The 27946-nt window shown below is 38.4% G+C and overlaps 1 protein-coding gene across 3 annotated transcripts in view; it reads right to left on the minus strand.

The window, feature by feature from the left end:
• The window catches only part of LOC127643822 (SH3 and PX domain-containing protein 2A), a 129838-nt gene that overhangs the window by 75864 nt on the left and 26028 nt on the right, over positions 1 to 27946 (minus strand). For all 3 annotated transcript variants that reach the window (XM_052126722.1, XM_052126720.1, XM_052126723.1), the window contains exons 3-5: positions 8932 to 9007; positions 5207 to 5283; positions 1859 to 1950 (exon numbers count right to left, since the gene is read on the minus strand). In XM_052126722.1, coding sequence (XP_051982682.1) covers positions 1859 to 1950; positions 5207 to 5283; positions 8932 to 9007 — 245 coding nt within the window. The remainder of the gene's footprint in view (positions 1 to 1858; positions 1951 to 5206; positions 5284 to 8931; positions 9008 to 27946) is intronic.

Consider the following 27946-nt stretch of genomic DNA (forward strand, 5'->3'; position numbering starts at 1 on the left):
GGGCTTGTAGGCCTGTTGTAAGGCAGGTCCTTACCAGACATCACCGGCAACACCATCGCCTATGGGCACAAACCCACTTTCGCTGGACCAGACAGGACTGGCTAAAAGTGGTCTTAACTGAGGAGTCAAGGATTTGCCTCAACAGGGGTGATGGTCGGACTCACATTTATCATCCAAGGAATGAGCGTTACACCGAGGCTTGTACTCTGGAGCGGGATCGATTTGGAGGTGTGTGTGTCCATCATTGTCTGGGGCGGTGTCAGAGCACCATCAGACTGTGCTTGTTGTCATTGCAGGCAATCCCAACATTGTGTGTTACAGGGAAGACATCCTCCTCCCTCATGTGGTACCCTTCCTGCAAGCTCATCCTGACATGATCCTCAAGCATGACAATGCCACCAGCCATTCTGCTCGTTCTGTGTCTGATTTCCTGCAAGACAGGAATGTCAGTGTTCTGCCATGTCCAGCGAAGAGCTCGGATCTCAATCCCAATGAGCATGTCTGGGACCTGTTAGATTGGAGATTGAGGGCCAGGGCCATTCCCCCCAGAAATGTCCAGGAACTTGCAAGTGCCTTGGTGGAAGTGTGGAGTAACCTTTCACAGCTAGAACTGGCAAATCTGGTGCAGTCCATGAGGAGGAGATGCACTGTTGTACTTCATGCAGCTGGTGGCCACACCAGATACTGATTGTTACATTTGATTTTGAACCCCCCCCTCTCTTTGTTCAAGGACACATTATTCAATTTTTGTTAGTCACATGTCTGTGAAACTTGTGCAGTTTATGTCTCAGTTGTTGAATCTTTTTATGTTCATACAAATATTTACACATGTTAAGTGTAACGAGGACTCAGGTTGGTTGGGATCCATATGCGGCTTTATTGAACAAACAAACTCAGGTCGTACAGGCGAGGTCGTGGGCAGGCAAACAGTGTGTAGCAGAGAGACAGAGGCGTGACAAGAACAGGCTTAAAGATCGGGGCTGGCAGCAAACAGTCGTGGTAGATAACAGGAGTAACTGGGCAGGAAGCTAACAAACGTAGTCGGGGGAAACGCTAGGTCGGTACACAGGTTAACTAGAATGGTTACAAACTTGCTTGGAAATATCGCCGGGGCTAACATGACTTCACAAAGGAGGAATAAACAGACATGGTTAAATAGGGTAGGGTAACAAGAAACAGCTGGGCGAGTAATCAGACCTAGGTGTGTGGGCTAGAGGGAAATGTAGTCTATGAAATCAGTACTCGGGTGAATGCAATCTCCGGAGGCTCGAGGAGGAGGCACCTTCACCGGTGTTCGTGACATTAAGTTTGCTGAAAATAAAAGCAGTTTTAAGTGAGGACGTTTCTTTTTTTGCTGTGTTTATTTAGTATGCAGTACATAGCATGTATACAGTGCACAGAACGCACATTTTCTGTGTGCATAGAATAACCAGATGACCCTTAAAATGTTATTGTTTTTATGTTAACTCTATTTTATTGGACTGCAAATGTTAAGACATGTTTATACCAAATTGCATTAAAATATACATTTTTACAGAAAAATTACTGGATTTACTAGAGTACTCGCTCAATTAAACATGCATCTAATTAGGTCACGTGACAACAATGTGTCATACTAACTTTTGAAACGTTTATTGTTATATACTGCATACTATTTTGCATACTACTTTTCTATTCCAAACATACTATAGCCTATGTGTATATGAAGGTTTGAGTGTAGGTGACTGTGAGATCAAAAGTATTTGCATCCTATTTATGCAGATTATAGTCCCTGCAAGTTACCTGTATAGGTGCGTAAGTTTTAATTTGAGTGAATACTGTGTGAATGTGCAGGCACTGGTGCGTATATGACACTCACTCTACAGGAGGGTTGATATCATCTGGTTTGGTCTCGAAGAATCGCAGAACTTCCTCACTCTGTGAGATCTGGGTCGGAAGCCGGACCAGTGCCTGATGGACAGACAGGACATGAGATCGAACAATCAGACGCAACACATCCAACCAGAAACACAGCAGAGACTAAATCCAAATGCTATTTCCTTTGAACTGTCCACAAGGGTCAATAACAAATACATAAGTCCAAGATGATAAAGGAAAATCATGTTTAACACACGTGTTAGAGAAGAGAAACACTTTAAAAAAAGTTTTGATTTAATGATCAAGGTCAAGTGGTGAAACCATCATGTAAAGAGTACTAAAAGTATTTCCTTGCACCTTGAATACATGAGTGTCAACATCAAACTCAATAAAAAATAAAATAAAAAGGAAAAAAGTTAAAAACATGTTTCTCAAGGTAAAACAATTATTCTCACAAATATTTTTGAATCATGAATATTTTAAAGCTTTCTTGGGGTTTATTTAATTTTGAATAAATTAATTGACAAAAAATTAGTGTCACATCATTGACCCCCTTAAATAATGACAAGAATAGCTTGCTAAGGAAGGACAGATAAGGTCTTGTGTTTTTCTAAAACGACTCATTACTTTAGTTTAAAGGGGTCATCATAAATTTTTACATTACCTAATATTAGTAACGTTTTTTTGCACCAAAAGCAGTAATAATTTTGGTTTAATAGCCATTTTTCCATCTTTTCTCTGACCCATAGAATAAAAACGTGCCGATATTTTCTACTGGGGCTTTAAGACTTTTTTGTATACACCCTAATGTTTATTTTTTTTTTTTTACTGTGGAACAAGATTTAAAGCAATAACCGCTTCTGTGTTAAAATATCTTCTTCTTTAAGCCTAAACAATTTAAGCAAGAAAAAAAAGAATCGTCAGAATATTAATAACTAGTCTTGACCAACACAAAATAGGTATCCTTTGATACAACCAGTCTATTTGTTTTTACTCACAGACAAAAATATAGCAAGTATACATCTTTGACAATTATGTTGGTGTTGCATATAAGCTGCGTTTTCGCTTATAACTTCACAAAATATAAACGGAATATAAAATATCAAAGATCATTATTAGATAATCCACACAAAGCACAATGTTACATATGCCTACCAGGAGATGGCGCCATGTTAATAAACACAAACTCAATGTTGCAGACTCATTAAGTCAAAAGGCAATTGTTCTGTGAAATCTCATTACTAAAATCATGCATGCTATGCAAACCTTTAATCATTGTTGTGTTTGCATGTGTAATTAGCTCTCATGTACAATTATTATGTTTTATTTGTTTGGAGAGGCTTTTGGACACTATGATAAATTATTTCTGTAATGTTATAACTTTTGATTGCTTTGTTGTATCAATACAACATTTTTCTCAGATACAGTTGACATAATTAGGAGCAAAACTAAAGCAGTTTTCGGAGCCACATTATTTACACCCAGAGACAATTAATGTCAAATAAGAAAAAAAGTAATTTTTTGGCCATTTATTTTATTTTTATATTTTTTTGCAGTTTCTTAGGCTGAGAGTCTCAGAATGTATCAATCTATATCATTACAATTTTTGAAAAGATTTATTTGCAATGATACCAAACACATGACCCTTTTTTGTGGAGTTATAAGCCTTTAATTTTGGGTATGCCACTGAAACAGGTAATCTTTAAAAACACCTTCAGAGCTTAGTGTTAATATGCAGAGACAACTATAAGACAGACATTCATAGGTTAATTTTCTCAAAAACATTAAACACTTTGTCTCTGTGGCGCTATAAAAATTCCTGTGTTTTTTAGAGCGACCTGCTTAGACTCGCCCCAACAACATTACTCGACCAATAGTGTGAGATGGGGGTGGGACTATCTGAACAACTGCAGATGATAGCCGTATTTAGAAAGCGGTTTTAAAAACATTGTTTATTTTTGCAATTCCAGTCCGGGGGGTCTTGAGCGTGTTTACAATTTGGGTCAATCTAAGTGAAAAATCTCATTTGGATGAATTATGAAAACTGGGACAGATAATGGGCAATGTTGTCTTGTGTCAGTGCAAGCATTTAAAAAAAATCTAGTTTTATGTTTTCTAGTATTCTAGATTTACTATGGATTCTATATTACATATAGATCCATAGTAAATTAACTCTTATCTCAAAAGATCTTACAAATCTGATTCCTCGTTATATGTTCCCTTTAAAATGCATTACAGGATTCTAATAATGCCATATTATATGAGTCTCATAAACTTTTATGTCTCACAAATCCAGTCTGTGTTCACAACTGCTTACATAGGACTTACAGTAAATAATTTGAAAAACCTTAGCGGAAAAAAAAGAAGAAAAAAAACGGAGGAAAAAATAACAAGGTAGGGACAGATCGTGCAGAAGAGAGAGAAAGACAACTCCTCTGAAGAATCCCTGGAGTAATTGCAGTTATTATTTATCTTTGGAGAACACAATGCAATTTAACGGGGATGGTTCTGTCTACTTAAATCTTTCAGGAAATAGCTGGTAAACATCCTACTGTATGTTTAAGCCCTTCAAAGACATGTCTGTCTAACTCGTGGACAGACTATGTGTCTGAGACCATAGAGAGTGGACATAGGAAATCTACAGGAAGTTAGTTTTCTAAATGTCAAATAATTAAAGGTCGATTGAAATATTTGTTGAATGCAAATAACTGCACCATATCATTTCTAGAATAGCATCTGAAGGACACATTTACATTAACAATAATTCTATGTTTTTAAAAACTATTTTTTTGAATTGTCTTGTAATGTCCTTCGTATGGATGTCATGGAGATTGTTGCCACAACAGCAGTTTTTCCAAGACATCCTATAATGCTGCCTATCTCACTATCTCAGCTCACTTGAACAGCTGGTCTACAATTGAGTGTGTGTGTTTGTTTACATCCACTGTTTGTGTGTATGTATGTGGATTGTTCAAAAAGTGGGCTCTGTGCCATCAGGAAGAAGGGGGAAGGAAAGGAAAAGAGACAAGACACTCAAGTGAAAAGATAAAGAGAGAAAGAGAGAGAGGGGAGATGAAACAATTCGTTAAATTTCCTCAAAGTAATTTAAAGGATGCTATTTGTAACTTATATCTATTTGCAAAGTAAAAATGACAATGCACTTTTAATGTTTTCAGCTGCTTATGCCGAACACAAACATGTGAGCAAAATGTCCACATACACAAACACAAAGAAAACACTGTTTGCCAAAAGCAAAGTACTATAAAGTACAGCCTACACATACTGGATAAGAAAATAAAAGACAAACACAAAAGCAGAGACAGAGAAAGCAAGAGAGAGAGACACTTACTCTGCAATAGTCATCAATAAAGCGTAGTCTTTTCATGGCCACATCTCTTACATGACTTCGTCGGAACAGTATTTTGCCTTAAAAATAAAAGGTAGAATCATTAAAAAGGTGTATTTTTTTGTCGAATCCACAACATGGAGAAAAAAAAAGCAAATACATAAATTGTATTATTGTAGAGTCTAATGTTAGCAAATTCTGTTAAAGGCCCCATGAAATCGATTCACAGTGTATTTTCGATTGACATAGGACAACATTGACATGTTCCTGTACCCTGACATTACAGTTACTGACAAATGCCATCTCAAATGTGTTTACCTTTTCCCTGGGTGCGATTGATAAATCAGTAAGTAAACGCGTTCACATAATCAATGATGAGCGTGATTCTGAGGTTGCATTTTCCCTCAAAGATTACATTTTTACTCCACTGACGGTTAGGTTTAGGGTTGGGGTTTGGGTTAGAGTGTATGGTTAATAAAATTTGCATTCCTGTAGACTGTATTACATATTTTACAACTAAAAATAATCAATTTTGATGCTACTCTATTGACATTTCACTCAGAAACTGGAGCTTTCACGTGCTTACTGCTTATACTTTAAAAACTGTTCCAACTTGGGCCACTGGGGGCAGTAGTTAGAATTTCAGTAAGACAGATCGATTTCAGCATCAGAACTTTCGACCTACTGTCTCCGAATTCTCAGTAGGATCAGTCTGCACAGGAAGTACATAAAAGGGCTTATCCCTTACTTTTTAAATTGGTTAGGACGTTTTAGTTTATGGTACATCCAAGAGCTATGATTTGCTACTTGCTAGTTGGTTGCAGGTGATAATGGAGGAGAGATTCTTATTTTCAGAAAGGATTTAATAAGACAAATATCTGTGTAGTGCAACAGGAGTCATCAATATTTCTGGTCCGTTTTCGCCATAACATTTATAGAAAAACTGTACATTTTAAAAGCTTTTAGAAGTCAACTTCTTAGAGTACACAAGAATATAGATGGCTTCAAAGCTAAAAAGACATAGACTAAATGCCACAAACTCCCATTTTGATTACACAGAGTCTTGAACATCTGCTCAGTTTAGCATTAACCCATAAGGAAGCATTCAGAAACGTGATACACAGAGCAGCTACTGAAGGGAGACGCCATGTGTTCCCATCTACATGAGATCTGGTACATCTTAATCAGATTGAGACGCTTGCAGGAGATAAGATAACAACGCATCACCGACCTTCGGTTGTCAGGTGCTCCTGTCTCAAGCTGTTTACACTCTTGGAAACACTGTGAGCTACTCAGCATTGTCTGGATTGAACAAAAACACTGAGCTGACATGAAGCTACTGACAACCAGTGACAAATGTTTAATAAAAACCCTGTAGATTCATCTTCTGTTCAATTTCATATTCTCCACATAAATTAAGTAAAGACCCTACTGTGGTTTTTAGCTCATGCCTGTAAGTTTTAAGGTCATTAATATGCTAGTGTACTCCCAAAAGTTATACTTAAAAAATGTTAGCAGATATTTGCATCTAAAATTCACAGTCTTCCTCTTTCGGGAAAATGGACCAAAAATACTGACGACTCATCTTGTACACAGGGGCGTTAAGAAGATTAAAATTCTCGCAAGAATTACAATTCCTCCCACTAATTCAACCTGCATCTAACTAGCAATAAGTAAAAAAAAAATTTAAAAAAAAGGCAAAAAAACTCCGAAAGTATTTTCCCCATTCGTTTTGTTGTATTACAAATTTATAAAATGTTAAACACAATCATATATAAACTGGGAAAGTAGAGTAGACTGCATTTAGCATTTAAGGTATAAATGATAAATATATCAGCTGTTAGAAAGAGTATTCCAGCAAGAGATTTCCTTCCAGTTCTGTTCTCTCTATTGTAAATTAAATTAGTCAGACTACTGACAATCTCATCCTCTGTCTTTTAATGGCTATTGGAGCCCCAGCCCCAGTTGTCTAAATAGTTATGCTGATTGGATTAGGACTGGTAACAATCTAGAGTCTAGGGTGGGTTTCCTATGCCTGTATACATCATTTGCATGCTTTAAAGTTATCACCTGGGTGCTTTGTGTCTATCTCTAAGCACTGCCCTCTAAATGCATGTATAAATTACAATGTAAAGTTCCCTTAGTTAGATGTTGGTCCCTGCAGCTGCTGACAGCACGAATTTCTCAATAAAGAATCCTGCTTGAAGATACAACCGAGTCTCCTGGTCTTACCTTCTGAGTTTCCCACTCTCTAGAAGGATAAAAAGTTTACAACAGTTTCGTCCATAGACTTTTAATAAGATCCTTCATAAAAGAGTTGTGAGCCATGAACCAAACCATCCAGCTCTGAGGTGAATCACAACATCACAAACTTTGTTTTGAGGCAAAAAGTATTTGTAAATTGTCCATAAAGACAAAAGTACATGGCTGTGTACTTCCTGTCTTTCATGAGGGCACAAACTACAATCCCATGAAGCATTGCGAATTATGTGATTGAATAACATATTATTACTATATAAAACTATTGATTTTAGGTTGTTGTTTGTAAGTATAGAAACAATATATTTTACGTTATTGCTATATATTTCGATATGTACAGATATATTGTATATAAGTAGTTTAAGGGTGACTGATTTGATTACACCATTCACAGTGCATCAAGGGTCGCTCTGAGCCATGTTTCATGGGTTTTGTTGGCCGGGGTCCTCTGATAGGTGGATCTTTCTCTGCTGTACCATGGGTAATGTATTTGTTTACCATGAATTATGCTATCAAACACAACTTTTAAACAATGAAGTTGAGAACGCTGATGGATGGTTTCAACGGAAGCAAATACCATCAATGAACAACCTCATAGCTCATGGTAGGACTGTCTTTAAAGTTTTATAAATTAGCGTTGAAAATAAATGAGTCTATGGGATAAATTAAAGGGATTGTTACTTCCAGAACCAGACCGTTACACTCTATTGCTTTTAAAATAAAAAAACCTTTCAATGTGTTCTGCCCCAACTTTCTTTTTCAATAGAAAATACATCTAAAGGAAACAAAATTGCATTTATTAAACCATTTCATGGGGTCTTAAAGAAAGCTTAGATGTAAAAACATTAATACAACTTAAATAAAAATACACATTTCATTACAGTGATAGAACATGAAATCACTCACTGTTTTGCATCCCAAAAGAGTCTTATAATTAGAGCAGAGTTAAAAGGGGACGGTACACAGATTAAAGGTGACACCCCTAAAATCCCCTTACAAATGCTGCAAATGATCTTGTAATCTACTTTATTTTACAGTAATCCAGCCAATTACAAAACAATCCAGTAAATAATCCAATGAAGCCAGTGATAATCTGGTTGCAGTGAGTCAATGAAGGATATGAGACCAAACAGAGACCATTAGTTGGGGAGACAAAGAACAAGAGAGAAACTAAATGTCCAGGGAATCGAGCAGCCGAGTCAGCAAGAGAGGAAAATGTGTCCCAATCTCTCTGTCTCGCTCTACTCATTTTATTCTTATTGATGGCTCTTGTTCTCAGGGAAATGCTGCTCATCTCAATGCCTGTGTGAGTCAGTGTGTAAGTCAAGAATGGAAGGCGGCCCTGTCCTAGCTTTACGATGACTTATTTTGTACAGATCTGCTGACACTGTGTATTTGTGTAGGGGTGTGTGAGTGTGTGCAGAGGAAGGGAGTATTTGGAGCAGGACAAATTGTCTCCCAAAATTCACCTGGAAGAAAAGGGATGATCCTCTTTTTGGGATCCTTCTGCCCTCCCTCGATTGGGAACTTGTCGAGAATCTGCATCTGTGAAAAGACACAAAAACCAAACACTATGTAAACAACAAACTAGTTAATAACATTTATGAGCAACTCATCAATGTAGCAAACTACTTCTTGAAATGTTTCTCATGGAATAATAAACTGCCTGGCCAAAAAACGTTTGCCATTTGGATTTAAATAAGCAGACACTAAAGAGCCTATGATTTAATCATTATTGCAGCGATTAATGTTTCAGCTGGCAACAATTCTTTTAACCCTAACTGATGCAGTGTGTAGTTTCTAATTTCTTAAACAACCATATTGGAAGACATATCCCGTGGTCATGGAAAATATGTTGCTGTGTTTCAGAAGGGGCAAATTATTGGCCTGTATCAAGCAAAAAAGACAACTAAGGAGATTGCTGAAATCACTGGAACTGGGTTAAGAACTGTCCAATACATTATTAAAACCTGGAAGAAATGTGGTCGAAAAAATATTGAATGATCGTGATCGGAGATCACTAAAACGCTTGAAGTCACATCATAAAAAATCAACATTAGAACTCATGGCTATATTTAATACTGAATGTAAGAGCATTTCCACATGCAAAATGTGACGAGAACAGCTGTGTGGCCACAAGAAAGCCAATTGTTAGTGAGGCTAATCAGAAAAAACAACTTAAATTTGCTAGGGAGCATAAAGACTGGACTGTGGAGCAATGGAAAAAGGTCATGTGGTCTGATGAGTCCAGATTTACCCTATTCAAAAGAGTTGGGCACATCAGGATAAGTAAGGAAGTGCATGAAGCGATGAACCCGTCATGTGTCCACTGTACATGCCTCTGGAGGCAGTGTTATGATCTGGAGTTGCTTCAATTGGTCAGGCATAGGCTCAACAAGTTATGGTGGCAATAAAATGAAGTCAGCTGACTACCTGAATGTACTAAATGACCAGGTTATCCTATCATTGTATTTGTTTCTTCCCTGATGACATGGGTATATTCCAGGACGACAAAGCCAAGATTAATCAGGATCAAATTGTGAAAGAGTGGTTCAGGGCGCATGAGGAGTCATTTTCAAACATGAATTGGCCATCACAGAGTCCTAACCTTAACCCCATTGAAAGTCTTTAGGATGTGCTGAAGAAGACTTTACAGAGTGGTTTGACTCTCCCATCATCAATACAAGATCTTGGACAAAAAAGTATGCAAATTTGAATGGAAATAAATGTGACATTGCATAAAGTTGTCGAAACAATACCACAATGAATGTCCGCCGTATTCAACAATAAAGGCGATCTAACAAAATATTATACAAGTTATATTATACGAGTATACAAGTTTTTTGGCTGTGTACATACTGTATAGGAACTATTTTCATTAAGTAGCAAGCTTGTATTTCATACCAAGACAGCCATGCCTGATGCAAAATTTCATGATCTCTGTTTTAAATCCCCAGCTTATGTTCCCTGAAATCCAATCATTTAGTTGACTCTTTTTTCTGTAACTCTCTACATACGCCCCTTTTGGGATTTTGAAGTAGAAACAGCTGCAGATTTTTTTCTAAGGAACCCACAAGCAAATCTAAAGCTCCATTCTCAGTATTAAAAGCAACCAAAGGGACCCATCAGCAGAAACTGGACCATTCTCTCATGCAGACATGACCCTGTAAGAGCCCTGACTCTAAACTCCCAGTTGGCTGTTCATTAGTAAGAAAGACTTACGAGAAATTAGAGATTGAGTAAAGTTTAGAAGTAGCTGTTGTGGGAACCAAATTGCTGACAACTACTGGGAACAAAAAGATTACCAAAGGATTATGAGGTCAAATAAAGTCTAAATGAAAATGACTAATAACTTTAGCAGACAATTAACTAACACATATATTAACATGGCCACAGCTGTGGCGCAGGTATTGCATGTGCTCATGACAAAAAAGTGTGGGTGCTTCTGTGGGGACGCAGATTCAAATCTAGACTTTCTCTTTTTACGATCCCCCATCTTCAAACTTGTTTCCTGTCAATAAACTTTAGTATGGGCTGACAACGTATTTAATATTTATTGATAGAAACAAGACTGTGAGGGATAGAAGTACAGTCTGTTCAATGGGTTGTACTATTAAATACCTTGGTGCTTATTGCTCAGCTGACAAAACATTAAAATATGTCAAGCCAAAAACAAAATGTACTGGTTGTGATAATTAGAAGTGACTTTGGACATTTGAAGCTAAAGATATATTCTACACAACTACGTGAATACAGACGTAGCTGTATACAAGTAATACAAGCTGCCAATCTAGCTATGGCAGCTTGATTTTGTGCATTTTTGCATTCCAAAATGTGTACGATCGCAATTCACAACACAACGCAAATATGCGCTATATTCTCAAATTTGCCACAAGGACTATACTGCTAAATTAGTGTGAACTATTTGCTTCTACAGTGAGTTTTCTCTTTCAAGTCAACTACTGTCATGGTGGAGCAGTAGTTTGAAGAGAACATTGCTAGCAAGTAAGTAAAGTCAATATATTTATAGCATCTTACCAGAACAATAACACATCCAGTTTAATGACGGTAACTCTATCGCCCCCTGGATTACTGAGGTTTGTTACTGTCACAGTAACGCAAGAACGCATGTTAAATATGTTCAACCAGACCATGTGTTGGGAACACGTTGGCCTGCATACTTGTGTTAAGTATGTTTCTGGCCTTCGATATTTAAATGGCATGAAAACTAAGGTCTATATTCCTTGTCCAATCAAATCAAGGCATAAAAAAACTGTGTAAATTACACAGTGACAACAATGATCATGTTCCAGTCAAAAGACTACAACGTTTTTTCTAGTCTTTTCATTTAGAATATTCAGAGTCTTTCGATTTAGAATCTTTTGTGTATTTACTTTTAAAATCTTTACAGTTTTTAGACGTAGAATATTTAGAGTCTTTAGATTTAGAATCTATAGATTCTTGAGACTTCAAATATTTACAGTCTTATGACTTAGAATATTTTGTGTATTTAGTTTTAGAATCTTTACAGTCTTCAAATTTAGAATATTTAGTCATTAGATTTAGAAGCTTTCGAGTCTTTAGGTATGGAATCTTTCGAGTCTTGAGGTATGGAATCTTTCGAGTCTTGAGGTATGGAATCTTACGAGTCTTGAGGTATGGAATCTTTCGAGTCTTTAGGTATGGAATCTTTCGAGTCTTGAGGTATGGAATCTTTCGAGTCTTGAGGTATGGAATCTTACGAGTCTTGAGGTATGGAATCTTTCGAGTCTTTAGGTATGGAATCTTTCGAGTCTTGAGGTATGGAATCTTTCGAGTCTTTAGGTATGGAATCTTTCGAGTCTTGAGGTATGGAATCTTTCGAGTCTTTAGGTATGGAATCTTTCGAGTCTTTAGGTATGGAATCTTTCGAGTCTTGAGGTATGGAATCTTACGAGTCTTGAGGTATGGAATCTTTTGAGTCTTTAGATTTAGAATCTTTACGGTCTTTAGATTTAGAATCTTTACAGTCTTTAGATTTAGAATCTTTATAAATGATAATATTTTTAGATTTAGAACCTTTAGACATGGACTCATGAAAAATATGTTAAAGAAAAAGCTGAAAACTACAAAAGATATTAAGTATTTGGTGTCATGTCTCATCCTCTCACACTTTCTAACCTCTTTCTAATTTCTTTCCCATGTGGCCTGTCACAATGTTTATTCTACTGGTTTCACAAGGTCAGATACACGAGCTAGGACGAACCAAATGTGCATCGTCTCTCTCACGCTTGCTGCTGGCCTTTCTGAAATATCTTCCCCAAAACCCTCTTGGTCACGCTTTACTATGATTCCATGGCACAGAGCAAGGGGAGTAATTGAAATTCAAGTGAATCTGTAATTGAGGCCACATACACACACACACATAGCTAACCCTGTGTTTACTAACCCCTGTGTTTATTTATGTGGGGTCAAGACAAGTCCATTTTTACTGGTGCACATTGGTTGGGTTGGGAGCAGAGGATCTGGGACAGATAGCATGAAGAATTGGAGAAAAAACATAATATATCTCACAGACATTAAACTTTTCTTTTTTTTTTTTTGCACTCAACTTATTCTGCAGCTAATTTCACAACATTTGTGCTCTGTAGATTATTTAGTGTCACTACATAATAAGTACAATCTTTAAAGGCTTTATATTTAGAATCTTTAGTTTTAAAATTTAGAATCCTTTGAGTCTTTACATTTAAAATCTTTAGAATCTTCACCAATTTTAGACACTAAAGAGCAAAGGTAGAGTACTGAGCAAAGGATCTGGGTCAGATAGCATGTAGAATTTGGAGGAAAATTTGGAATATGTCTCACAAATGTCAAAATGTCTTGCACTCAACCTAGTCTCTCAAGCACCTATTCTGCAGATAGTGGCATTATCACCTACAGCAGCTACCCTGACAACACATGAACATCACTGATGTGGTCTAGTCAATATGGAAGATGTTAATTTAGAACATTTGGCTCAGCTGCATAAACATTCCCTGTCAAATGACATTCAGCAGATGTCTTCAGGACGTTTATGATGTAGAACATGAATCTTATACAGTGTTATATAAGATATTTGTACACAAATGTGACACTTTCCAGATGATGCCCTCTTTCACAAATGTCTCCACAACAACGTGTCCAGGTCACACACCCCCTCACAAAGATAAAATTCAAAATGATGCATATTTAAACTGATCGTATAAATAAACTATGGTGTTAAATAAAATGGAATAGCCAGTGTCTAACCAGAGAAAAATAATAATAATTAAATATTTGCTCGTAAAGCTCTGGAGAATGTGGAGGAGCAAGACAAGACAGCGCTTTTTCACAGCTCTGAGTGTACAAAAAAAAAAAAGAAAAACATAAAGTGATAAAGGAGGGAAATTGAAATACAGAGATAGAGATGGGGAGAAAAGACAGAATGAGAAATGGAAAAAGATATCAGGATAGATATAACAACATCTAGAGCAAGAGAAGAAGATGGAGAGAGTGGGAGAGAGAAGGAAACATGAAGATATAAGTGAAGAAAGACAAAATTAGGAGAAGTTGCTTTATTTCCCAAGCACTGAGGCACCTGGAAGACTTCCTGAGTCTCCATAGCAACAGGGGGTGGGGAGACAAGAGAGACAGCCAGTGATTGGATGAGAGGACGTGTGTGGAAGAGAATGAATAAGAAGAATGGAGACACATACATGGATCATCAACTTTTTATACAGACAGGGTCTGCATTCAGTCTTTTGCACACTATCATGTAAACTCTTAACACATGCTGTGTGACTTTATCTGTTCCCATCAGTTCTGCTGAGTGTGGAGCGTGTTAACTAATTTCCATAATCACCACCTCTTATAGGATCTTACAGGAACGATATGCACTCTATATAGCATTAATGCTAAAAAACTCATTGTCCTTATATATATATATATATATTATATACATTATATATACAGGTACACTTAGCACTTTATTAGGACCACCTATACATCTACTTATTCGTAAGATTATCTAATCAGCCAATCATATGGCAGTCATGCAATGCATACAGGTCAGCAGCTTTTGACCATGGCATGATTGTTGGTTCCAGACAGGCTGGTTTGAGTATTTCTGTAACTGCTGATCTCCTGGGATTTTCGTGCATGACAGTCTCTAGAGTTTACTCAGAATTGTGCCAAAAAAAAAAACATCCAGTGAGTGGCAGTTCTGTGGACAGAAACACCTTGTTGATGAGAGAGGTCAACAGAGAATAGCAAGACTGGTTTGAGCTGACAGAAAGGCTACAGTAACTCAGATAACCACTCAGTACAATTGAAGTGAGCAGAATAGCATCTCAGAATCCACAACATGTCGAACCTTAAGGTGGGTGGGCTATAACAGCATAAGACCACGTTGTGCTCCACATCCAAGAACCAAGAACAGAAAGCAGAGGCTGCAGTGGGCACAGGCTCACAAAAGCTGAACAGCTGAAGTCTGGAAAAACGTAGCCTGGTCTGATGAATCTCGATTTCTGATGAGGTCTTTAGAGTCTTTCAGATGGTAGAGTCAGAATTTGGCACCAACAGCATGAATCCAGGGACCCAACTTTCCTTGTGTCAACTGTCCAGGCTGGTGGCGGTGGTGTAATGGTGTAGGGCATATTTTCTTGGCACACTTTGGGTCCATTAATGCCTATCAATCACCGCTTGAATGCCACATCCTCTTTGTGTATTGTTGCTGACCATGTGCATCCCTCCATGGCCACAATTTGTCACAAAGCAAAAGTCTTCCCAAACAGGTTTCATGAATAAGACAATGAGTTCACTGTTCTTCAGTGGCCTTCCTAGTCACTGGATCTGAATCCAATAGAACAACTTTGGGATGTGATAGAATGGGAGATTTGTAGCATGAAAGTACAGCTGACAATTCTGCAGAAATTGCGCGATGCAATCATCTCAACATGGACCAGAATCTCAAAGGAATGTTTCCAACAACTTGTGCAATCAATGCCATGAAGAATTGAGGCTGTTTTGAGAGCAAAGGGAGCCGGGAGGCTCTCCCCAGTTTTAGTATAGTGTTCCTAATAAAGTGCTTAGTGTGTGTGTTTGTATATATATATATATATATATATATATATATATATATATATATATATATATATATATATATATATAATTAAAATGTGCATAAGTTAATCAACTGTACTACTATAATGCATATTTAGAATAAATATTGACAATGTTTTTTTGTTGATAATTTATATACCTGTATATTATTGATTACAATTATTTAATTATTATATTTTTTTTATGATTCAAAAGAAAGGAAGAAAGCAAAAAAGAATGCATAAGTGAAAATACAGAGAGAGATCACATAGAAAGTGATTTTCTTAAAAATCCACATAACAGAGCTGCACCATCAGGCTTACATCAAATCCTGCCCCATGAGGTCGCCTGTTTAAGATGAGAGTGATTCTGACTCCAGCAAGTTAGAGTTAAGTGTGTGTGAGCCACATAAACCTCATGATTATCCCTTTCAAGGAGCTGCATCAGGGGGCCTTCCTGGTAAAGCACAGCTAAAAAGTTTCACTACATTACAGGAGAGTGAGCTCTGTCATGCAGCTCCATCAATGGGCTTATTCAAGTCAAAGACTTCAATGCATATTTCATGACACTTAAAACAGTGATCCCTGTTATGGAGGTGCACAGGGGGTGCTGCACAGTATTAAAGGGGCCATAGTCTACCCTTTGTAGCATTTTGCTCCTAAAAGCTCAAGTTGTAATTTAATTTTGCATAAGACTTTTCCGCCCTTTTTCCGTAACAGTGGAACATTTTTCTCCCTTAGAAATAAACAGGCTGTTTTTCTGCTGTACCTTTAAGACTTCTACGTATGTACATGACCTATGTTATGATTGGCTAAATTCTTCACCTTTTTAAAATTAGATTTTGTATTGTAAAATACAAATTTTTGCAAGGTAGTAGGTTATCTGGGGCAAATGTGCACAGTACTGTATGTATAAACAGTAAGTGAATGGTAGTATGCTGGCAAGTAAAAATCTAGTTGTCTATGATGTGGCCCCTATAAGGACACATGACGTGGAGAACTCTGTTTACTTGGACCCTTCACTTTCGCTTCTCTTTCATTTACTCTACTTTACACATCTGTACATGTCCCATGACCCAAATAACAGCAGTGGTCATGTGACCCTTTGCTAATGCTTGCTGATTGGGCTCATGTTGCATGATGTCATCAACAACCAATTACACTTATACAAACGTTAACATTTTCCTGAGTACACAATGTCAGAGAAGCTGAGCTATAAAGAAAAAAATTTTCGGAGAAATATAAAGTAGTTCTAAATGAGTCCAACAGTCTTTGGAATTACTTGCTGAGTGAGTTTCAGCAGTGTGACAGATTTCAAAACATGAAAATCTAGACGTCCTTGCTGAACACATCCACCTGGAACCACACAGAACATCTGCTCAATAAGCTGCTCTTTGAGAGAGAAAGTACAAAAATAAAGTATAAAGTGATGCTGGCTTGACAAAGCATAGTCTGAGAGTTAAAAACCATTTCAAAAGATGACATTTTGATGGTTTTGAGGGTCAACAGAAAAGGTCAGATAGATAGAGAGACAGATAGGTACGTCAATTAAATTTTATGTGATTTTTTCAATTTGAAGGTAATTTGAAGGTACAGGAATACCGAAGTCTTATAAGTTAGAAAAGTCATAGCACACTAAAGCCAAGTTTACAATACATGACTTGCAGTCTACACCCTGCGACTCACAGTCCTTTTTTTCATCGTGCTGGTGCGAAAACTTCAGGTCTGTAGTATATCAACAACACGACCATTCGTCCCCGACTGCGGCTATGTGTATACCTAAGATTAAGATGCATTTTGGGTGATCCGATCACAAATGTAAAAGCGAGACATCACCGTTACATATGGTTGTTTCTTTTGACCACTTGTGTTCAGATTTCGAGGACAGAGTCACTGATTTCATTAGGACATACATCAGTCATTACATACTTACTGCATGATAATAAAGTGCAAAAAAGTAAAAGACGAAAAAGAAAAGCGCTAAAAACCGCCACACAGTTTCTCTTAATTACACGCAAACATGTTTTTTACAGCAGAATTCTTAGCTATTTTCCTTAAAAAAATTATTATTGAATTTCTAATGTGCATGGCTCTGAATTTTGTGATGTAATTGTGCATGTTTATGTATTCGCGTTTTTTCATTTTCCAATTGTACGCTTATTCCCTTTAAATCCGCATGGAACCGATGATAAATCGTCCGTTACAGCTGCACTTAGCGTCGTCCCATTTCAAATGGATCACCAAAAATCCATCTTAAAATTAAGATAACAAAAGTTTGTCAACTTGTCAACAAACATGAAAGAACGGCTGGCACCCATTTTTACGAGTATTTACACAAATTTTCAAAGGAAAATAATTTATAAAAAGACAGTAAGGAGATGTGGGTGAAGTTTCATTGTATTCTTTTAGAATGTTTTGTCCTCTGCTTACTGATACCCTGCCCTCCTCTTGCGCTCTTTCTACATTTCATTGGTTGTTGCTCATTGTTGGTCTCTCGCTTGTCAGAACAGTGTGCACACATGATGACAAGACATCTAGATATCAACCGGTTTTGAAAACTGTCGTAGCGTCTGGGACTCATCTCGGTATGTCGCAGGAGTGTGCACACAACAAGACTGTTCGTCATGAGATCCGAGACTTCTCGTAGCCAACCAATCGCAGACTCAAAACATCAAAGGCAACGAGCTTGAGTCATGTAGTGTACACTAGGCTTAAGTCAGAACAGTATGAAGGTCTGTGCAAAGTTTGGTGGGTGTAGCTTGAATGATCTAGGAGTTACAATTGGAAAATATTTGTCTTTGTTGAAGGGTTTTGGAAAAGCCCATGCAAAACTCGCCATCACAATGTTAGGGTTTTGCTATGCCGCTGATGGGTGGTTGCCAGCATGCTGAGTGTTTTTAGTGCATAGCTATATGGTTGCTAGGGAATAGCTAGGTGATTACTTTGACGTTTTTGGTGATTGATAGGTGGTTACTTATTGGTCCAAGTCAAAAAAGCCCATCTCCCAAGTCTCTATGATATTCTGGTCTCTTCAATACAAGTTTATGGTATATTTTTTCCTTGTTTACTCATCCATCAGGCAAAAATTGCAAGTCCCTTTACTTATAAAAGTACATCTCTAACTCAACACCACATCATTTGAGGAATCATTCAGTTATGTGGCAAAAACAGAGTGGGATGAGTTAAATTCAGAAGTTTAATACCTAGAGTTCAGAGTTTGTTCAAATCCTTAATCCTAAATATTAACAATAGTAGTAGTGATGCAGGCACCTCTTAAAATGTGATGTTTATTGTTCAAGTACAATGAAATAAATATGCTGAAAAGCACATTGCAGTGTGCTTTAAGAAGCTGCTTTTGACCAGTAGCCAAATGGTGAGCGTAGTTACACTGATCCAAGAACACAATCAATCCTCTGATTACAGCATTACAGGTAGTTCCATTTATTCCATTTGTGTAAACAGAGTGAGGAATGGAGGAAAACCAAAGAGAAAAGGAAAAGAGAAAAATAGAGAGAGCGAGAGAGGGAGATTTCCTTGATGTATTCCGTTCTCTAGTGCGTTGATTGACAGCACACACATGAAAACAATTGCACACGATCACAAACGTCCTCCACTACACACATGAACACACATACTTTCACATTTGTGGAATCTAATAGGGGCCATGAATCACTCCAGCCAGCACACACAGATGCCAATCATGTAGTAAGGTTACTAATGGATAGTGTGAATCAAGTGCACACATGCTTTAGCGATCACAGTATTGGGTTTCAGGAGACATATATGTGCACTGATCAGGTAGATCATTGGTCATTTTGGTGGGAAGCACATAAAAACATTGTTCTGTGATGCTGAATGGTGAACCAAAATTTGTTAAGCAAATTTCAGTACCCTACCTCCTGGCATAGAATGGCACCAACTCTGGTTACATAGACAATCTCCCTCTAGCAATATGGGTTTAAGCGACAAGAACACACTGGTATAGTTCGCTCACAAACCTTAAGCCTAATTTATACAATGAAAGAAGCCAAACTTAAGCACCCAAGGCGAACAAATCTTTCATTTAAACTATGCGCAGCATCGTTTTAAAATTAGTTTGAGGAAAATATAAAGAATGTCAAGTCCAAACCACACCCACGATTAGTTTTAACCAATCAACAACACTCTAAAGCCAAGTTCTTGTATATCAAGAATTTCAGGGACGTGAACAAACTGGCAAAACATCACCAAACGAACATCTTAGCAGTTAAAAAATGTCACTGTATTTTGATAATTTTTAAGTGAAGAAAAAGAAACCTGTCTGTCCAGTAAATATAAATGATCCTTTAGTCAGAATAGACATATTAAATTTTTTGGTTAGTGAAAATAAGGCCGTGAGAGATTAAATTGATTCACTTTTCTTTTCTATTGACTGCATTTATACAATAACCAATGTCAGCGTTAGCTAACTATCCAGGGTTACTGTCTCTCCCCCGGACATATGGGTATAAAGGGAGGGAATAGTGCATCTGTTCATTCAGATTTCTTCTTCGGAGCTGAGCAGTTGTGCGATCAGTGAGCTGAGATCACTACAGTTCCACTCACCTCTGTAGAGCGTCTGCTGTTGGATCTATGGCGCATATCAGCTGCTTTCTCCTTCTCTGCATGGCAGTGCAGCTTTGCCCCTGGGCGCTTCGACAGCGCTTCTAAAAGAAAATATTTCTAAAAGAGTTAATTTTCTCTAAAAGAACAATACACGTGTCTTTGTAAAGATGCCGTTCCGCCCCAGTGTAGTTCCTGGATATGGTCGATTTATCTCCGCTCGTGATGGTCAAAGCCACGATCACACTGAGGCGCCGTTTGTGGATGGTTCATGTTCTCACTGCGAGAACTTAACCATGGCAACGTTACGGTCGCGGCTTTTCTTCTTAAAGAGGAACGCCACTCCAACCGCCCCCCGCATCGCTCCTTCTTCCCACGGGATTGAGGACGACCCGGCTGGCAATGTAGGCGTTTTGGGGATGGCAGCAGGCTCGGTTTCGCCGGGTAGATCCCCATGAACCACCCGCCCCCAGCACACTCGTTGACTTCCATCCGAGCTCGAGGTGAGATGATGAATTCACAGCTGCATCGGAGCGTTCCGCCGTCTGATGAGGAAGACTCGACTGGACTGCCACCTTCGGGTCTATCCTCCCCGCAGCCCTCACGGCTATACGATTGTTTCCTCTGGTCTGGGCGCCGCTCACAGCCACATGTATTCTGTTACTCCCCAACCCTGTGTATAGGTTAATTTCCTCGAAAACTGTAAACACTGTCTCTGTGGTACTATAAAATTCCAGTGCTTGTTTTGAGCGACTCACTTAGACCTGCCCCAGTAATGTTACACAAACCAATGGCATGAGTTGGGGGAGGAACTATCTGAAGGTTTGAACAACAGCAGACATGGAGTGTATTCAAAAAACTGTTTTGAAAATATTATCAAATCTGTTCAGTGGCGCTAGTGTTGCAGAAATTACATACTTTAGCTTTAACCTTTCCAGTCGTTCCAAATTAATATGATTTACTTTCTTCTGTGAAACAAAAAAGGCGATGTTAAGCATTTTTGGGTGAACTATTCATCTAAAATAAGGCATCTACTCTGAATATGCTCTATTCAAGGGGTTCAAAACTACAACCTTCTGGTTACCAGCCAAGATCTTTAACCTCTTGCCTACACCTTACCAAATTGCAAACTTGAGGTGAGCATGAAATTGCAACTTCAACCAATTAACCCACCAGAGACAGATAAGGGGGGAAATAATGTCCTTGTTCTAACCATGAATGTGTTCCCCAGGCCAGCCAGGGTGGAGCTGGAGAGAAGTGTGGGTCATGAAATGATAGATAGTCGAACAACCATGTGTCATCTGAGACACTTGATGCAATGTATGGGTCAATATTGGAATTAATCACACTTACACACACACACACACACACACACACACACACACACACACACACACACGCAAGCAGAGCCAAAGCTTAGTTATCTGTCACGTGTTCCACACCTGTCTCTTGTACACTGGCTAGCTATATCTAAATCAAACACACACACACACACACACACACACACACACACACACACACATTCTCCAGAGATCTAGAGAGAGAGAGAGAGAGTGAGAGAGAGCTGGCATTGGCATACACATGCCACAACAAGCACACTTCCCTCACAGTACAGCAGTGAGTAATTGTGGGTGTCCATGCTGATTATTTCAGCAGCATATGTAGGGCAGCCAGCAGCAGGGACAGAGAGTTTTTTTGGCAGTCTTGCCTGCCCACGCCCAGATTTCTCCTTCTCACTCTCTCCATATGAGGAGCCAGAACTCGGGTCTAAACCCCAACACCACACTGAACTCAGAATAGTAATAAAGCACTTCTGCTGGTGCAGGTAATGAAGAAAAAATCAGGGCACACTGTACTCTCATTGACTTTGGTACATTGAATGTGCTACAGGCAGCTGATACTCTTTAGTGTCACTGAACCGATATGCATAAGGAGAAAGAGTCATATTCATATGATTCTAAGACTCATTATTGTGTTGTGTTGACCAAATATAGTGTCAATACACATGTTCAAAACATATATAGCGGGAGTTCTGAGGTGAAATGTCCATTGAATGGCGCTAAAAGTGACATTTTCTCCCAAAAAGAGGTTTTAAATTTGCTCTATGGAGTTTTAAGTTTCATTAACCTAAACCTTAAACCTAAACCTAACCGATGACTTGTTGGTCTCATCCTGTAACGTCTGTTATCCAGTCTGTTCACGCACATGCACACTCTTCAAAAACCTGTAACAACTCCACATATGCATTTACATGACCACATAAGCCACGTTTTCCAGGAGCAACTTGGGTGTGTTAAACCGCATTTTGTTAATCCCTTGAACTACATAAGGAAATCGGTTTTCTTGTTTACATGACATTTCAGAATGCCACTTACTGCAAAGATCATGGAATAAACAGTTATCTTAAGTAAGTAAACATTGTCACTGTTGTTGTAGCACCTTAAGTGTTCTTTTCACTAGGAAACTGCTGTGATATATGGGACTACAATGTGCCACGTAAAAATCATTTTGCAATAATGTAGGCATGGTAACGAGACTAGGTTGGCAAAAAGGCTAAATGGCTATAACCTTGTACAATACAGAAACCTTCATATTTTGAATAATATCAGAAAAGTTGCTTACCGCAGGCATTTTGAAGTCTGACAGTAATTTTAAAGCCAGTGAATTTGTTACAAAAGCAGTGCTTCTATGGCTTTAGCGGTGGTGCTTTAAAGAATATAAATGTCAAAATGCAACTTCTTGGGTACAGTATTAAAGGACAAGTAGCAAAAACAGCCTGCTTAATTCTAAGGGTCAGATAAAGGGTGGAAAATGGTAATTAAAAACTGTTTGTGGTGCAAAAAAACCTTGACTATTGTTGTGGAATTACAACACAAAATAAAAATGCAAACAATTATACTGACAGTGGGTGTTGAAAGAGCTTTAAATAGAATAAAGGTTTTCTGTTAGAAACTCAGTTCCTGCTATGTTGAATATACTCCAGAAGTACTATAGTGAGACTGTGAAGGAACGTGTGTGTGTGTGTGTGTGTGTGTGTGTGTGTGTGTGTGTGTGTGTGTGTGTGTGTGTGTGTGTGTGTATCAGTGTGTGCCAAGGATCTTCCCCCGGGAGAGTGGCAGTGCCCAAAATAAGTGTGTAGTTTTGTATGAGTTTGTTTGTACTGTAACCAGGTGCAGTTTGTTCTGGCTCAATGGGAGAAATCCCATGTAAATCTGGGTCATCAGCGTAAACCAACACTTCATATACACAGCAGACATAAACCTGAACAGCCATCATTACGGTCACCAACATAATCACACTTTTTTTTGTCATTATTACATCATAATGGCTTTATATACAAATGGTTCCTCAAAGTCAGGTGCAGTCATTAGTCTGTGCCTCTCTGAATAATTTCCATGTTGTGTGCCAACCAGGCTAGCTTCAGAGTAGGGGATCAAATATAGAGATGTGCGAATCCCAGCGACAGTGTGTGTGTGTGTGTGTGTGTGTGTGTGTGTGTGTGTGTGTGTGTGTGTGTGTGTGTGTGTGTGTGTGTGTGTGTGAGCGTGTATTTATCACTTTGTGGGGACCAAATGTCCCCATAAGGATAGTAAAACCCGACATTGTTGACCATGTGGGGACATTTTGTCGGTCCCCATGAGGAAAACAGCTTATAAATCATACTAAATTATGTTTTTTGAAAATGTAAAAATGCAGAAAGTTTTCTGTGAGGGTTAGGTTTAGGGGTAGGGTTAGGTTTAGGGGATAGAATATAAAGTTTTACAGTTTAAAAACCATTATGTCTATGGAAAGTCCCCATAAAACATGGAAACACTACGTGTGTGTGTGTGTGTGTGTGTGTGTGTGTGTGTGTGTGTGTCTGTGTGTGAATTGTACAGTAAAAACTCCAGAAGGAAGACTTTAAACAAACAGAGTCCTCCCTTTCAGAGGAACACTTCTACAACTAACAGCATTCATAGCTGGTTTCCTGTGCACACCCTTCCTTTTGGGTCTTTTGTGTGAGGTTTAGGCCAAACTTTAGACAAGACGAAAGAAAGATTAATTTATTTATAATGAGTGATAGGGCTGGGAGATATGACCATGTAATCAGATATCGACAATGTCTTACAAATATAGCTATGCCGATTGCGAACAGATGATGATCGACAATATCGGGAAATGGCAAAACCATGGATCTGGGAAGCTGCCAAATATATTAAACAGCGGCCAGGTTGTAAAAATAGCACCCGCCTACCGCAAAATACGACGAGGCTGAATCTAGTTCTTCATCCAAATGTATTTCATGCGTGGGTCATTTTGCTCATCTACCCGCAACAGGCGGATGACCTGCAAGACGTCTCGGAGTGACACATGACGAGAAATGCTATTAGTCGCAAAGACATGCACTTGAAGAAACACACTTTAAAATATTTTAAAGAATTGACAACAGAAAAGCAGTCAATGCTTGTGTCTGATTCACTGTTTGTTCAATGACGTGCAGCACGGGCCTGTCATGTGGAACACAAGCATGTTGCTGTTTAGCATGAGCCTCTCTCGAGGAACAAGTGCATGTAAAGAGTTTTCACTCTTTTTTCTCTATTTCATTCCTCTGAAAACAGTTTGCAAGAATAATGTCATCTATGAGATTGCTGAAAAGGATCTTCAATCATATTGGGAGGTGCTGTGTGGTTGGTATATACTGCAGATTCCTATTTAATGCAAATGGAGTCGTTGGAGATGGTAAATGTTTGGATTTGGGAAGGTGGTTAAATAAGATTTTTTATCAATTCGTTATTTTATTGCTTTTTACGTTTAAAGTGCAATTTGAGTTTAGGAATAGCTTTTGTTTATGTTTTTCGTGTTTCAATAAATTAATTTAATTTTTAAACCAAAATCAATAAAGTAAAACTAAATTCACCAACCCTCGGCAGGGGGGTTGATGATGTAATCGGATATTGCGTTATTTTTTAAGGCAATTATCGCTAAAATATTTTTTACATATACCCCAGCCCTAATGAGCAACCTTATTCACAGAATCTGTGCCACTTAACCAAAAAAACATTATCAAATGGCTAAATCTTAGTGAATTCAGGCATGCACCATTATGTTTCAACAATCAATCAGTAGTTCTGTTTCAAAACGTAGTGAGATGCCTACCTAGACAGCATTTGGGGCATCATAGGCAAGCTACCGGCCCAAAGGCTGTTACACAAGATAGGCAGCAACATTATACTACATTATCCAAGAGAGATCAAGTCAAGACTTGGGACTTACTGTATGTCTAATAATATAAATATACACTCACTAAGCACTTTATTAGGAAGATCTGTACACCCACTTATTCATGCAATTATCCAATCAGCCAATCGTGTGGCAGCAGTGCGATGCATGAAATAATTCAGATATGGGTCAGGAGCTTCAGTTACTGTTCAAATCAACCATTAGAATGAGGAAAGAAATTATGGCATGGCATGATGGCTTGAAGTTGGTGCCAGACAGACTGGTTTGAGGATTTCTGTAACTGCTGATCTCCTGGGATTTTCATGCACAACAGTCTCTAGAGTTTACTCAGAATAGTGCCAAAAACAAACAAAGAAATTCAATGAGCAGCAGTTCTGCAGATGGAAATGCCTTTTTGATGAGAAAGGTCAACGGAAAATGGCCAGACTGGTTTGAGCTTACAGAAATGCTACAGTAACTCAGATAACCACATTGTACAACTGTAGTGAGCAGAATACAATCTAAGAATACATTTCAAGCCTTGAGGTGGATGGGCTACAAGAGCAGAAGACCACGTCGGGCACTATATTAGGACCATAGTATTCCAATGTACTTAGTGAGTGTATATTACCGTGTTATAAATATGTGTCAATAAATATTAAAATGTGTCAATATCAGGCTGGGCTACATTCCACAAATGCAGCGTAAACCTACATTTATCATAGAGATTATTGGTGTCAATGGTATCTAGGATCTTCTTAGGCTTACAATGCTTTTGGGAAACGCAGTCCTGGTCAGTTGACTAGTTTTAGAGGGGTTTTTGGCACATTTCAGCTAGTCAGGCTGGTCAGTTGGCTGGTTTAAGATGGGTTTGGGCCACATTTTAGCTGGTCAGTTGGCTGGTTTTAGAAGGTTTTTGGGAACATTTTTCCTGTTTAGGCTGGTCAGTTGGCTGGTTTTAATGGTTTATGGGTACATTTTAGCTGGTCAGACTGGTTAGTTGGCTGGTTTTAGAAGGTTTTTGGGAAAATGTTTCCTGTTTAGGCTGGTCAGTTGGCTGGTTTTAATGGTTTATGGGTACATTTTAGCTGGTCAGGCTGGTCAGTTGGCTGGTTTTAGAGAGGTTATGGGCACTATTTTAGTTGACTGGTTTTTGAGCACATTTTAGCTGGACTTTAGGTGGGTTTGGGTCATATTTTAACTGGTCAGGTTGGTCAGTTGGCTGGTTTTAGATGAGTTTTGGGCACTTTTAGCTGGTCAGGCTGGCATTTGGATGGTTTTAGATGGGTTTTGGGCACATTTTAGCTGGTCGGGCTGGTAAATTGGCTGGCTTAAGATGGGTTTGGGGAACTTTTAGCTGGTCAGGTTGGCAGTTGGCTGGTTTTAGATGGGTTTTGGGCACATTTTAGCTGGTCAGGCTGGTCAGTTGGCTGGCTAAAGATGGGTTTTGAGCTCATCTTCAGTTAGCTGGTTTTAGATGAATTTTGGACACTTTGTCGCTGGTCAGGCTGGTTACTTGACTGGTTTTAGATGCGTTTTGGGCACTTTTTAGTTGTTTAGGCTGGGTAACAATCTTCTAAGATCAACTTAAACCAGTAAGGACCAGCTGTTATTTTATGGCCAGGGATAACCAATATTTGAGTGATACATGAATTTGTATGCTCATTACAGTATAGCACCATTCGCTTAGCAACATGCTAACTTCAAGTCCTATGGGAATCAACTTAATTGAGTCTCCTGTGCACTATTTTGTGTTCCATTGCTACCTATTTAGAACAGCATTCCAAATCAGACACTTATGAAGTTTCAAGAATGTTAGGCAGTAGACAACAAGGTAGCTCGCTAGGTTTTAGCACTGATGATGAACTTGCTGAATACAGTCTGACTCATCATATAATGAGAGCCATGCATTCCTAATTTGTGGGTATAGTGTGTTATGTAGTGCAGCTCCACATAGTGTATACTCACTAGTTTATTAGACATCTTTTTTTTCTGTTTGCTAATTTTGTAAAACAATCATAAACAATTCCCTTTGACCAACAGACCTCTTTGTTTGTCTTCCATACAAATGAATGCATGTAATGTAGTCATTCACAGTAGCTTGCTTTATTCTTACATTCAAACTTGGGTCTTACATTCATAACCTGGGTCTCAAAGTGTTTCAGAGTGGCTTAGTTGTCGTGCATGCCTCCACAGCTGAGGAAATGTTTAACTGTTTTTTTTATTCTAATAGCCATCTAGTAGCTCAAAGTCAAAGCTTGTTTTTGCTGTGACACAGACTAAAAGTCTATGAGAACTTTAAAGGGCATGAGAGAGGTGGTCAAATCCCTGTCTGGCATCAACACACAGAGACATGCACAATAAACCCACATGCAGACATGTGAGTTCACATACACAATCATGACCACAGCCACAACTGTAAACACATCAAAAGAGTCCTACTTCATTAAACCCAAAGCACAACACTGGAACACACACCGATCCAGTTCACACATCCTGTTACACTGAACTTTACATTCAGACAAACTTTACAGTCACTGTTTCCTCTCCCTCTTTCTTTCTTTCTTTCATTCTCATTTTCAACAATGGAAAATGTTATTGCTCAAAG

Source organism: Xyrauchen texanus, chromosome 5 (genome assembly GCF_025860055.1).
Source record: "Xyrauchen texanus isolate HMW12.3.18 chromosome 5, RBS_HiC_50CHRs, whole genome shotgun sequence".
NCBI lineage: Eukaryota > Metazoa > Chordata > Actinopteri > Cypriniformes > Catostomidae > Xyrauchen > Xyrauchen texanus.